Source organism: Cherax quadricarinatus, chromosome 3, assembly GCF_038502225.1.
Source record: "Cherax quadricarinatus isolate ZL_2023a chromosome 3, ASM3850222v1, whole genome shotgun sequence".
In the NCBI taxonomy this organism is placed as follows: domain Eukaryota; kingdom Metazoa; phylum Arthropoda; class Malacostraca; order Decapoda; family Parastacidae; genus Cherax; species Cherax quadricarinatus.
Genome location: NC_091294.1, coordinates 26,549,516 through 26,563,142, shown reverse-complemented (window position 1 = coordinate 26,563,142; position 13,627 = coordinate 26,549,516). Strand labels below are relative to the sequence as shown.

Genomic DNA, 13,627 nt, shown 5'->3' with positions numbered 1-13,627 from the left:
ATACATAAGTGGAAGGGTTAGCAGGCATGATACATGACAAGTCGCAGGGTTGGTAGGCATGATACATGACAAGTAGCAGGGTTGGTAGGCATGATACATGACAAATAGCAGGGTTGGTAGGCATGATACATGACAAGTAGCAGGGTTGGAAGGCATGATACATGACAAGTAGAAAGGTTGGTAGGCTTGATACATGACAAGTAGAAAGGTTGGTAGGCATGGCAACTGCCAAACTCAGCTGAGGGACATAAACAGTGCAGCGTGGATCATGAAGGTGGTCGTACTCTTCGCTCTCTGCGCTTACACTAGCGCTCACCCAATCAACGGACAACCGGCAAGTCATAAGCAATTGTTTATTAATACGAAAACTTAAGAGTATTAAGTTGAATAGTCATGAAGGTATAATCAGTAACGAGCGTACTTGGTTAAGGCGCATTTATTGCGAGGAGCCTTGAGATTTATTTTATTACGTTACGCCTCGTATAGAATAAATCAATAAGAATATTCTGTATTTATTGAACAAGTAATAATACTTAAGTGCCATTATGCGACTGAAGTGCTATTACTATAGGTAAATGGTTATTTAAGATAAAGCAGTTTAGTATTATTACACAAAGGAACTGTTGAGAGTGAGTCATCTCACTTCCTACGGATGTTTAAAATTGAGCAATGTCAAATAATACTGTAAACTGTGGTGTTATGTAAAAAAAAAAGACAAAATGTAAACATAACCATAGTCTTGAGACTATGGTTACTCAAAATATCCTAGTGTTTTCACTGTACTTTATTTTTTACCAAACAGTGGTATAATACCGTGCCCATTATACGTGCCTTTGATCATAAAGTAAAACCATTAGGCACATATAATGTTAAATTAAGATTGACATTATAAATATTACTGGAAATATCATTGAAAACATACACAGAAGAATGCAAGACGGAAGGAACACTTCAGTAAGCCTACTGACAATACTCTGCACACCAGTTCATACTAACACTCACCTTTTGCTCTAGCACCCCTCAAGGGAGGTTCCTTGATGCTGGTGAGGGGCTCTTGATCTAGGGAATTGGATCTGTGATTCGGTTCCCTGAATTGAGCCTGAATACCTTCCATCCCCCCTACATGCGCTGTGTAACCCTACGGGTTTAGCGCCCCACCATGATTATAATAATAATAATTTTGCTCCAGCAGGACCAAGAGCAAAGGTTGGGTGTGCAAACACTTACATACTGTAGTCTTGGGTTTAAATTTATGCTAACTAGAATTCCAAACACTTTTTTTTCGCATTCTCTTTGATTAAGATCTACATCATTAAGATTATAAGTTCCATAGTTATTTTTGCTATACCAAGATAACAATCTATTATTATATATTAGACCTGTCTGCACTGTACTGCATCAGCCACGTTTCGGAACACATCAACCTATCCAGGTCATCCCCTAGTTTTTCTGGTATCCTCATCAGAAATTATTTGATAGCTTATTTTAGTATCATCAGCATACTTATGTTCCTAGTTGTTCTCTTAGCAATGTCGTTTAGGTGGATTGTGAATAACAAGGGTATTAACAGTGATTCACGTGGCACACCACTCGTAATGGATCCCAGTTCTGATTTCTCGCCATTAATGCCCCTCAAGGATAAGTTAGTAAGTTTATTCAGGTATACACAAATACAGTTACATAGATTATCATACATAGCAGCATATGTGTAGAGAACCTAGGACAACCCAAAAAAAAGTCAGTGACTTATTTCCATTGGGGTCCTTTAAGGACTCCAAGGGAAGTTCCTTGATGCTGGTGAGGGGCTCTTGTTCTAAGGAATTAGATCTGTGCTCCAGTTCCCTGAATTGAAGCTAAATAACTTCCACCTCCCCTACAGGTGCTGTATAATCCCTATGGATTTAGTGCTCCCCATGTTTATAATAATAATCCCCTTAATGCAAGCTCTCTGCTGATTGTCAGGCAGCCATGCCCCAATCTAGGGATTAATTTCTCCTCCTGTACCATGTATACCTGGAGGGTGTTCTAGAGTTAATGTCCCCATGGCACGGTCTATGACCAGGCTGTTACTGCTGGTCGCATGCAAACCAACTTACAAACCACAGCCCGGCTGGTCAGGTTTACCTGGAGTTTACCTGGAGAGAGTTCTGGGGGTCAACGCCCCCGTGGCCCGGTCTGTGACCAGGCCTCCTGGTGGATCAGAGCCTGATCAACCAGGCTGTTGCTGCTGGCTGCACGCAAACCAACGTACGAGCCACAGCCCGGCTGGTCAGGAACCGACTTTAGGTGCTTGTCCAGTGCCAGCTTGAAGACTGCCAGGGGTCTGTTGGTAATCCCCCTTACGTATGCTGGGAGGCAGTTGAATAGTCTCGGGCCCCTGACACTTATTGTATGGTCTCTTAACGTGCTAGTGACACCCCTGCTTTTCATTGAGGGGATGTTGCATCGTCTGCCAAGTCTTTTGCTTTCGTAGTGAGTGATTTTCGTGTGCAAGTTCGGTACTAGTCCCTCTAGGATTTTCCAGGTGTATATAATCATGTATCTCTCCCGCCTGCGTTCCAGGGAATACAGTTTTAGGAACCTCAAGCGCTCCCAGTAATTGAGGTGTTTTATCTCTGTTATGCGCACCGTGAAGGTTCTCTGTACATTTTCTAGGTCAGCAATTTCACCTGCCTTGAAAGGTGCTGTCAGTGTGCAGCAATATTCCAGCCTAGATAGGACAAGTGACCTGAAGAGTGTCATCATGGGCTTGGCCTCCCTAGTTTTGAAGGTTCTCATTATCCATCCTGTCATTTTTCTAGTAGATGCGATTGATACAATGTTATGGTCCTTGAAGGTGAGATCCTCCGACATGATCACTCCCAGGTCTTTGACGTTGGTGTTTCGCTCTATTTTGTGGCCAGAATTTGTTTTGTACTCTGATGAAGATTTAATTTCCTCGTGTTTACGATATCTGAGTAATTGAAATTTCTCATCGTTGAACTTCATATTGTTTTCTGCAGCCCACTGAAAGATTCGGTTGATGTCCGCCTGGAGCCTTGCAGTGTCTGCAATGGAAGACACTGTCATGCAGGTACTGACATTTGGTCCCTGTCTGGCAGTTGAACAGTCTTGGGCCCCTGACACTTATTTTGTTGTCTTTTGGCATGTTCCTGGTGCCTCTGCTTTTCATTGGGGGGATGGTGCTTCACCTGCCAAGTCTTTTGTCATCATGAGTGATTTTATTGTGCAGATTTGGGACTAGTCTGTCTAGGATTTTCCAGGTGTCTATTATCATACCTTTCTCACCTGCTTCCAAGAAGTACAGGTCAAGGGACTCCAGCCTTTACCAGTAATTTAGATACTATTTATTGTACAGCCTCTCCTCACTTAATGATAGAGTTCCATTCCTAAGACCACGTCGGTAAACAAATTCATCGCTAAATGAGGAGCATACTATAATGGTAGTGGGTTTGTGTTAACCATCTTTGATATTGTTTTAATGTCACCTTTGCACCATTTATAACATTTGTAGTATATTTTTAAATATACGGAAGTGTACTGTATACGTATTGTAATAAAAAGAATAGAGGAAATCAGTTCTAATATATTATACCGGTATACTGGTCAGAGAGCCCATCGTAAGTCTGAGTCGTCGGTAAACGAGTATGTTGCTAAGTGAGGAGAGGCTGTACTTATACAATAAATAGTATATTCTCCAAATCTGCAATTTCACCTGTCTTTAAAAGGGCCATTAGTGTACAGCAATATTGCAGCCTAGAGAGAACAAGTGATTTGAAGAGAATCATCAATGGCTTGGCATCCCTAGTTTTGAAGGTTCTCATTATCCATCCAGTCAGTTTCCTAGCAGATGCAGTAGAAACATTGTTGTGATCTTTGAAAGTGAAATTCTCCGACATTATCACTCCCAGATCCTTCACATTAGTTTTTTGCTCTCTTTTGTCATTGGAATTTGTTTTATTCTCCAATCCAGTTTTTATTTCCTCGAATTTTCCATATGTTACTACTGTCTTAATATTCTTCTGTATGAAACTTTATCAAGGGCCTTACTGAAGTCCATATTCACAATATCGTATTCTTTATCTTCGGCTACTGCTTCAAATGCCTTAGTGAAACAGGTTAGTAAATTCTTAAGGCGAGAAATTCCCTTTGTTATACCCTGCTGAGATTTGTTGTTCAAATTATATCTCTCAAGGTGGCTTAGAGTTACATCATCAGCTATTGATTCCATCAGCCTTCCTACAATCGAGATTAGGCAGACTGGTTTGTAAGTTGAAGCTAAGGACCTATCAACCACTCTGTAAATGGGTATCATATTTGCTATTTTCCACTTACGTGGTACAATATCCATTTGTAGTGTTCTTTTGAAGAGACTAGCAAATGGTTTGCTAGTCTCGTTACAGAGAACCCTTGAAAAACAGCTCATCAGGGCCTGATGACCTGTTCAGCTTCAGTCTATCTAGCTGTGTGAGGGCCATGTCACTATTGACTTTGATAGTGCATATTTTATTTTCATCCTAACCAGTATAAATATTGATTTCTGTGATTTTTATATGTATACTCTTGTGTAAAATCAGTGAGGGAATAAATTTTGAAAATTGTACATATTTCTTTGTCACTAACAGTAAGCTGATCTGAGTTTCACATAATCAGGCCTCGCTTTTCCCCTAAGTTTATTCCTATATATATGCCTAAAAAAACTTTCGGATTGGTTTTTGATTACTTTGCAACCTCAATTTCATGTTTGCTTTTGGTTTTCTTTATTCCTTTTTTGACTTCTCTCAAAACTTGAATATATTGTTCAGTAAGGTGGGTGACCTTCACCTCTTTTGATTAATCTCTTGATGGTCTTTTGTTCATCCATTCATGTTTGATCTAAATTCTCTATTAGTAATAGATTCGGCTTGACCAGCTTGTACTGTACAATACTTTGGAAACTGTCTTAAAGACAACCATTACCACCGTCTATCCAGATTCCTTTGCAATAATCCCTAGTCAGTTTACAACAGTCTACACTACTCAGGTAATCCTTTAGCTGCATATAATCTTCAGGGCTCCATATAATCTTCAGGGATCTTCATTAACCTTAAGATTATCTATCAGATAATCCTTGTTTGCCAGAACCAAGTCCAACAGGTTATTTCCTCTAGTTGGCTCTAACACAATTTATTTTATAAAACAGTCCTGGACCATTTCAAGAGAGTTGCTAGACTCTACATTTCCTGTCAGGTTGTCCAATTGATTTGGCTAAAGTTAAAATCTCCCGTTAGAAGTACATTTCTAGATGGCTTAGCTGTTTATTCTGAAATAAGTTTACCCAGGGCACCCTCTTGATTTGGGGTCAGTATATCACAGCTAAGATAAACTCATCATTCCCTTTGAGAAACTGCAAACAGATTTCATGTCAGTTCCTTCCACCCTTGTATCATTCGGGAAATATTTCGGTGTCATATAATTGACAAAAAAAATATATATTTCATTGTGTAATACATTACCAAAAGCATTTACTTGCAACAAGGATAGTGTAATTTTGTGCAAATAGGAGAGACCTAACATAAACAAAGATAACCCACTAATGTTATCTAACATAGCCTATGTAACCTAACATAATCAGTCATTACTTAATGTAACCTTACCTAACCTTAAAAAAAAAAAAAACTTAGGTAATCTACTAAATAAATGTTTCAGTGGTGCTCACATTGTAAGTGTGCAAAATTAGGTTGGAAAAAGTAATTTCATGTGTATCACAGTGAGAAGACATTACGCTTGTGTATGAATGTTTGACAATCTGAAGTGGAAATGTTTGAGCTGTAATTGGCTAGATGTGTCACATGATTTGATAATAACAGTTGACCAGCCCATCCTTGGTTCATTCTAGCAAACTTAAAAGGTATTATTCTGCCTGATAGCTCTCAAAGTAATAATTTGCACTATCAATAATTATTTTTGCTGGGATATGGATAGCTTGCTTATGTTTAATAAAGCAATGGCTGAGTTATGGCGTCTGTGTAAAGTAAACATTGCCTGAGATCTTTACACTAATAGAAAAATAATGGGATCATCTCTGGATTCATTGGTGACACTGACAAGGTCACTAGCATTAAAGTTCAGTGCACTTAATCTTTCTTTGTTAGATTCCTCATACTACACGAAATTAATTTTCTCGACCATCATATATTTTTATGACATGTCCTTTCTGTAATATGAAAATAAGAATTCTTCCATGTAATCTGTACTAGACCTTACAAATGACTAATATAGTAATTATATGTATAATCTAGGGATTTCTGTTACCTAGACATCTTGGTGTGGAGACAATTTCCATTATTATTATTATTATTATTATTATTATTATTATTATTATTATTATTATTATTGTCATTAGTAAATTCAAGTTGTTGCATCTTCTAGGTCATTTATTTGAATTGTTAACAAGAGACCTAATATAGGCTCCTGTGGAAGAATGCTAATGACCAGACCTTGTACTGTTTTCTCCCCATTCATGCAAAAACTATTAGTCAGCCACCCCATGATCTAAGAGAACTTTATTATCATCTTGTGCTTCGAATTATGTTCACTAGTCTCTGGTGTGGTTCTTTACCTAAGCCCTTATTGAGTTCCAGATATGAAAAGTCATCCTTTTAAAAAATCTAGATGAAATACCCCCCCCCTCCAAAAAAAAAAAAAAAAAAATTATTGCATAAGTATGGGCCTTTCCATATATGATAAAACCTTTACTGTTCAATCTCTTATACAACTGTATCATCTTAGATGATAAATTTGTTTAAAAAATGCCAGTAAATTTGTTTAAAGAGAATGAGACCTTGTGAGAAAGTGTTGATTCATTTATCAAATTATGCACACAAACATATTCTAGAGTTGTGCCTGCTGTTAATTCCAATAATTTATCAACTTTTGATCAAACTGATAGGGTAATAATGTGAAGAGCCTGTCTCCTGGTGTGTAATAGGTATCACACTAGCAGTCTGTTACCTTCCTGGCATTAAGTCCTTCACTACTGACAAATATGTCTTTGCATAATCTGCTCTAACACAAATAATTCTTACTAAATATTCATTAACCTTGGTAATTATGGTCTCCTTTAAGCTTTTTGTTAAAATTTATCATAATCTGCATAATTAAAACACAGTATATGATCTTGCTTTGCAGTTTAAGATATGTGAGACGAATGCCTTTCCACCAAACCAAAGGTATGTGTTCTGTATATAATATATATTACATATGGTAAGGCTTGAAAAACCTTAGTTTTTTTCTCTCTGCTGACAGTTTACAAAAGAAAAGACACACTAGAAATGATTATCAGTTGAATGAAATAGTAAGCTTATACATATATTGTGCTTAGTTTGTTCTTCATATTCCAGGAATGAGTTTCCATCCTGTCTGTGTAATATATATGCATCTTTCTAATTTATTTCTAATTCAGATAACAAATTATTGTTGAGTTATGAATCGGTAAAAAAATTTTGAGGTGATTAATTTATTAATCAACTTGACTGTCAAGTTCAGAATAGGTGTACCTCATTTTATACTGTAGATGTGTTCTGGGCCTTTGGCATCTGTACTAAGTTCAACCCCTTTGGGGTCCAGAGACCAAATTTCAAAGTGTGCACCAGGGTCCAAGAATTTTCAAAAAAAAAAATCCGTTATTTTTTATTATGAAATGGTAGAGAATCTTTTTCTGAAGGTAATAAAACAAAAGTACAAAATTTGACGGGAAATTGACGAAATTATTCTCTTGCGAATTTTGATGTGTCAGTGATATTTACGCATTGGCGATTTTACCGACTTTCACTCCCATTTTAGGCCAATTACATTATTCCAGTTGACCAAATTCTTAGCTATTTCACTAGTATTACTTTTATACTATCAAATGAGCACAAGAAATCACCAAGTCAACTGTTTCAACTACAAAATAAAGTGATCGAAAATTGGTAATTTGGCCAATTTAACACAAAGTTCAAAATATTCCAGTTTCAAAACAGGATCCAGAATAAACAGTGCAGGCATTCCTGGCACTAAACAAACATTTCCTCTGTTCATTAGTTACGTTTTCAGGCTTTACAGATGAATTCCGTTTTGATTTTTTATTCACATAATGAATTTTTATTCAAGCCAAAAAGAGAAGATTTACTGTTATGCAATATTGTAATTGTATAAATAATATCACCACATTTGTGAACGTATAATAAACCCATCAGCTGGCGTTATTAGGCGGGTGAGGTCATTTATTTACTCTTGAACATCCTTCAAAAATTGAACATTTCTGCTAATTTGAGCTCAGTTTCAAGCCATTTCCAATACTAAACCCAATCAAAATCATCTCTACTTCTGTAACACATCTTCCATTCTATCAAATGAGACCAAGAAATTGCAAATACAACTATAAAAAGCATACGAAAAAAACACTGCAAAGTCGCTGTTTTAACCCTTTCAGGGTCGCCAGGCCCTCTCCGAGACTTGTTCTCAGGGTTGCCAAATTTAAAAAAAAAAATTATTTTTTCTTATGAAAAGATAGAGAATCTTTTCCCAATCATAATGACACCAAAAGTATGAAACTTGATGGAAAACTTACGGAATTATGCTGTCGCGAAGTTAGCTGTCTCAACGATGTTTATGCATCGGCGATTTTGCCCACTTTGAACCCTATTTTTGGCCAATTCCTGTGTCCTAGTCGACAAAAAGCATATTTATTTCACTAGAACTCCATTTTTTCTATCGAATGAGTACAAGAAACCACCCATTTACCAATTTCAACTATCCAATAAAGTGGTCAGAATTTAGCAATTTTCCCAATTTCACACAAATTTCAAAAGATGCCAGTTTCCGAATAGGGTCCAGAATAAACAAGGAAGTCATTCCTGGCACTAAAATAACATTTCCTCTGTTCATTAGTCACATCCCCACTCCCCTCTTACATTCTTTTGCTTTCCACTTTGAATTTTTATTCTCACAAAAAATAGAAGATTTACTGTTAAGCAGACTACTGCATTAGTGTAGAAATGGTATAAATAATAGCGCAATTGTGAAAGAATATTAAACTCACCAGTTGACGTGTATTGGATGCGTAGCATGATTTGTTTACTTTTGAACTTTGGTAAAAATCGAACATTTCTGCTATTTGAGCTCAATTTCAAGGTACTTTTCTTTGTAAAATCAGTCAAAATCATCTCAATTTCTGTAATATGTCTTCCATTCTATAAAATGAGACCAGGAAAACTAGAATACAATAATAAATACCATACGAAAATAGAGTGCAAAGTCACTGTCTTAATCCAAAAACACGGTCATTTTTTTTTTTTCTCTTTACGCACTGTGTGCTGCAGGATTTTTTTATACTGCGCACTGACCACATAGACCCATTCTTTCATATGTAGGCCTACCAGCTTTCTCTCACTAGATTTGAGGGCGCTAGAGTTTAGGCATACTAGTACGTCAAAAGCCCTGGTGCGTAAGCCGTACTAGTACGTCCGAAACCCTGAAAGGGTTGCTCGAAAATTAGTCTCAGTTTTTTCTCTCATTATGTACTGTGTGCTGCAGGATTTGTTTTATGTGGTGCACACATACCACATAGATGTATTCTCTCATATCTAGGCCCAAATTTACTGCTCACAGCTTATCAGAGTGAGCTGAGCTCATGGCTTAGATCTACAGTTTGGACCCTCAACTCAAAGCCGTAGAACTACGGCATGGACCCTGAAAGGGTTAATCAGGTCAGGACACTTGAGTGTAAAGAATAAGAGTCTTCAGTGAGGTTTGCAAACTGTACCTACTGTATTTTGTGACCATAAATTACATATTCAGAAGTGCCAATAAAAATAGGACATCACATAATAGTGAATTCACATAGTGATTTTACATAAAGCGAAGCCACCATAAAATGAATCCGTATAAAGTGAGGGAAATCTGACAGTATGAAGCTTTGGTAAAGGTTATGCTCTTGTTCTATGTTATCTACTGTACCATAATTTAAAGCATTAAAAGCTAATAAAATCATAAAATCATCTTATCTCTCAATATTTACCAAATCAACCAAAACATCTGCTAATTAGTTTTATTATGTGACCTCTAGGCTTTTAATTCTGCCAATCCACAAAATATTACCACCTGAACCATTACTTGTAAGTTGGATTTTGTGTGCAGTTTCAAGTTTATTTTACCGAACCCTACTTCACCTTACTACCTCACATTTGTATCAAGTTTAAATAAGATTGTAAAACAGTTAACCACCACTACTTGTCTAGATTTAAGTATAGTTACTATGAACTATTATCTTATCTAGTTTTAATTAGTTACTATGTATTAGGATTAATCTGCCCAAATTGCCTCGGCAATTTGTACTTAGCAAATCAAAATTGTAATTACACATTGTAACCTTTACAAAGAAATAATCTTTACTAGACTGGTATTGTGCAGTACTGCAGAGCAGGTGACAACATCTGCAAACTACTGTATATGTACTTAATCTAAAGCTGAAACAAACAGTAGCTAATTCAGGATTAACCCAGCTTGTTGCACTAAATTTTACTAACCCCAGAGTATACTTAATTTGGTTCTATTTAAATTAACTTGCTCTGATCTAACACACTCGCTCAAGAATACTGGATGCTCATGCCTCTTAACATTTAAAACCTCCTTTACCCCCCCTCTCTCCAACCATTCCTAAAATGATCCCTTCCTCTCTCTCCTGCCACCCCTGATTTATATACCCACTTGGTTCTCTTAGTCTGCTTCACTCTCTAAATGCCCAAATATCTCAACAACCCCTCCCCAGCCTTCTGATTTATATACCTTTGGTAGCCTAACACTATCTTTTAATACCTATGCTCTGAATTTTCAGCTTGATAATCATATCACATATTGCTCTCAAACATGACATACCTGTCTCTAGCTTCCTCCTCTCTGCAATGTTTAAAGCCATTGCCTCACACTCATTTAAAAGTGTTGGTACCACTGTAATTTGGTTCATTCCCCTTTTTGCCTTCTTTCCACAGTTTCCTTAACTCTCTCACTGTCAGTGCCCCTAAAATACAGACACTCCTGTGTTGCAATTTTTTTTTTTAAATTATGCAGTATTTTCTAAAATGATTCAAGAATCTTGTTTTTAAAGGTAATGACACTAACAATGCAAAATTTGATGAAATAGAAAATTACAGAGGCATAAAGTTGGAGGTTAGGGATCAATTCATGCAATGGCAATTTCACTCACTTTGGACCTGTTTTAGGCAAATTCCATTGCTCATACTGACCAAATTCCTGACTATTTCACTAATATGACTTCTGTACTAGTGTATTTATTAATCCCAAGAAATTGCCCATTCAACTGTCAAGATGTACCCCAAAAAGCAACCATAATTTAGTAATTTGGCCAATTTCACTTTATTTTCAACAAATTCTAATTTAAAAACAATCTAAAGCAAACACTGTAGGCATTAGAGCTACTAAAGCAACTTCCCTTTTCTTCATTAATCATGTCCCTCACCCTCTCCTATATAACTCTTCCCCTCCATTTTGAATCCATTATCACACACAATTGATGTTTTTTTTTCCCTGTTTCATGGCTAATAAACTATAACCAAGAATACTTGACCATGGGCTAAGCCATCTCAATAACTGAATCACTCCTAGTAAAAATCTAGCAAACAGACTGGAGGGGGGTGAGGGAGGGAGGACTCCTTCTTTAGAAAAATCGCCAAAATTCAGCTATTTCTGGCACATCGAGGCAACTTCCAGGCTGAAACTGACCAAAATCTTCTAGTCTATCACTTGGCACCAAAAAACAGCCAGTAAAACCACAAAAGCCACCCCAGAAGAACAAAAAAGGCTCTATACCGTGGCCAGATAACCCACACATAGGAAAGAGGAGCTTACTACAGCGTTTCGGTCTGACTTGTAAATGGTCCAAATCAGACCGAAATGTCATCATAAGCTCCTCTCTCCTATGTGTGGGTTATTTGTGTAAAATCACCCTAGTAAATGCCCCAAAGTTGCTATTTTAACCCAAACAAAGTCAGAGGGGGCTTTTTTTTTTTTAATGCTGTGTACACCCACTTCATAAACCCATTCTCTCGTGTCTGCTCTAAAATTTGTCCATCAAAGCATATTTGAGGGTTAATATTCCCTTACATCTGGAAGCAACATGCATTGCTTACAGAGGAAAGATTCTAAGTAAGTAAATTTATTCAGGTATACACAAATACAGTTGCATAGATTATCATACATAGCATGTGTGTAGAGAACTTGGGTTAACCCAAAAAAGTCAAGAGTGACTTATTTCCATTGGGATCCTTTTAATACCTTATTATTATGCTGTAAAGGATATAATATCTTATTATTATACTATGAAAGATATATACTAGGAATAAGGTAAAAAGAGTGATTTACGTTTGCATGAGTGTTAGCTAAAAAAATAAAAAGTCATTCTTCTCACTTTGTCGCTACATTCATTAGGCACCTTTTGGCTCGCTTCTTGAGAGCCAAAAGGTGCCTAATGCTATGACTTTGACATGTGCAGGCAATTTGTTCCATTCCTTTATTGCTGTACAATAGAAGGTGTTAGAAGCCTGGCCACTGACTGTGGGTACTACAAAGTTGTGCTCTCTCCCTCTAGTACTATGATTGCTTTGGTTCCCAGCCTTGACAAAATTAGCAGCAAGATATTCTGGACACTGTTTGTGAGCAATTTTATAAACTTGGTGTAACTTCAGTTGTTTTACTCTGTCTTCAATATTCAGCATATCCAATTGTTGTAATTCATCCTGGCCTACATGTTTTCTTGGACCCAGGTCCAGGATGAATCTTACCATTGTTCTGGGTGATTTGTAGTTTATCTTTCAGTTTTTTTTTGTCAAAGCAGAGTACCATGAAGAGCAAGTATAGTCCATATAACATTGTATAAGGGCTAGACATAGGGTCCTGCGATCCTCAGTTGGTAGACACTGTGCTTGTCTGTAGAGGAACTTCAGTCTGGCATTAACTTTCCTTACTACACTGTTCCCGATCAGTTCTCCTGACATGCATGGATCAAAAGGGATTCTCAGATATTTTACTGAGGAAACTGAAGTGATGGGTTCCCCATTACACCAGACATTAAAATTAAGGGCCAAAGAGTATGACTTCAGTTTTTCCGAGGTGTAATGATAGTTTGTTGTTTACTAACCATTGCTGCAGGACTCCAGTTCTAGTGTTATTTCATTAGCTATATCTTGTGGGTCTTTACCTGACACTAACCAAGCACTATCATCTGCATACAGTAGGAGTTTGCATTTGACACTGTTGGGCATATCATTTACAAAACATGAGAATAATAAGGGACCCAGAATACTACCTTGGGGAACCCCACATTCTATCGGCAGGGGTTCTGATTCTGTTTTGTTGATTTTGACAGTTTGTTTCCTATTGCTAAGATAGGACTTAAATCAGTCTATGGAACCTATGCCGATAGCTTGAAGTTTCTTACATAGTATATTGTGGTTGACAGTATCAAAGGCCTTTTGCAAGTCTAAGTTACCATACCTATGAGGTTCTCTATCGACATTTCAGTTCTCATGTAATCCATCGGATTAATTAGGGAGGTGTCGGTTGAGTAAGAGCTCCTAAAGCCTGATTG

General features: G+C 37.1%; 1 protein-coding gene across 2 annotated transcripts in view; it reads left to right on the top strand.

The window, feature by feature from the left end:
• The first annotated feature begins 210 nt into the window (after nt 1-210).
• The window catches only part of LOC128706538 (acid ceramidase), a 130,179-nt gene continuing 116,762 nt past the window's right edge, over nt 211-13,627 (top strand). Inside the window, exons 1-2 of one of the 2 annotated variants that reach the window (XM_053801457.2) lie at nt 211-334; nt 7,171-7,211. In XM_053801457.2, coding sequence (XP_053657432.2) covers nt 269-334; nt 7,171-7,211 — 107 coding nt within the window. In that variant the 5' untranslated portion in view covers nt 211-268. The remainder of the gene's footprint in view (nt 335-7,170; nt 7,212-13,627) is intronic. The other variant, XM_070090908.1, reaches the window with a different exon arrangement.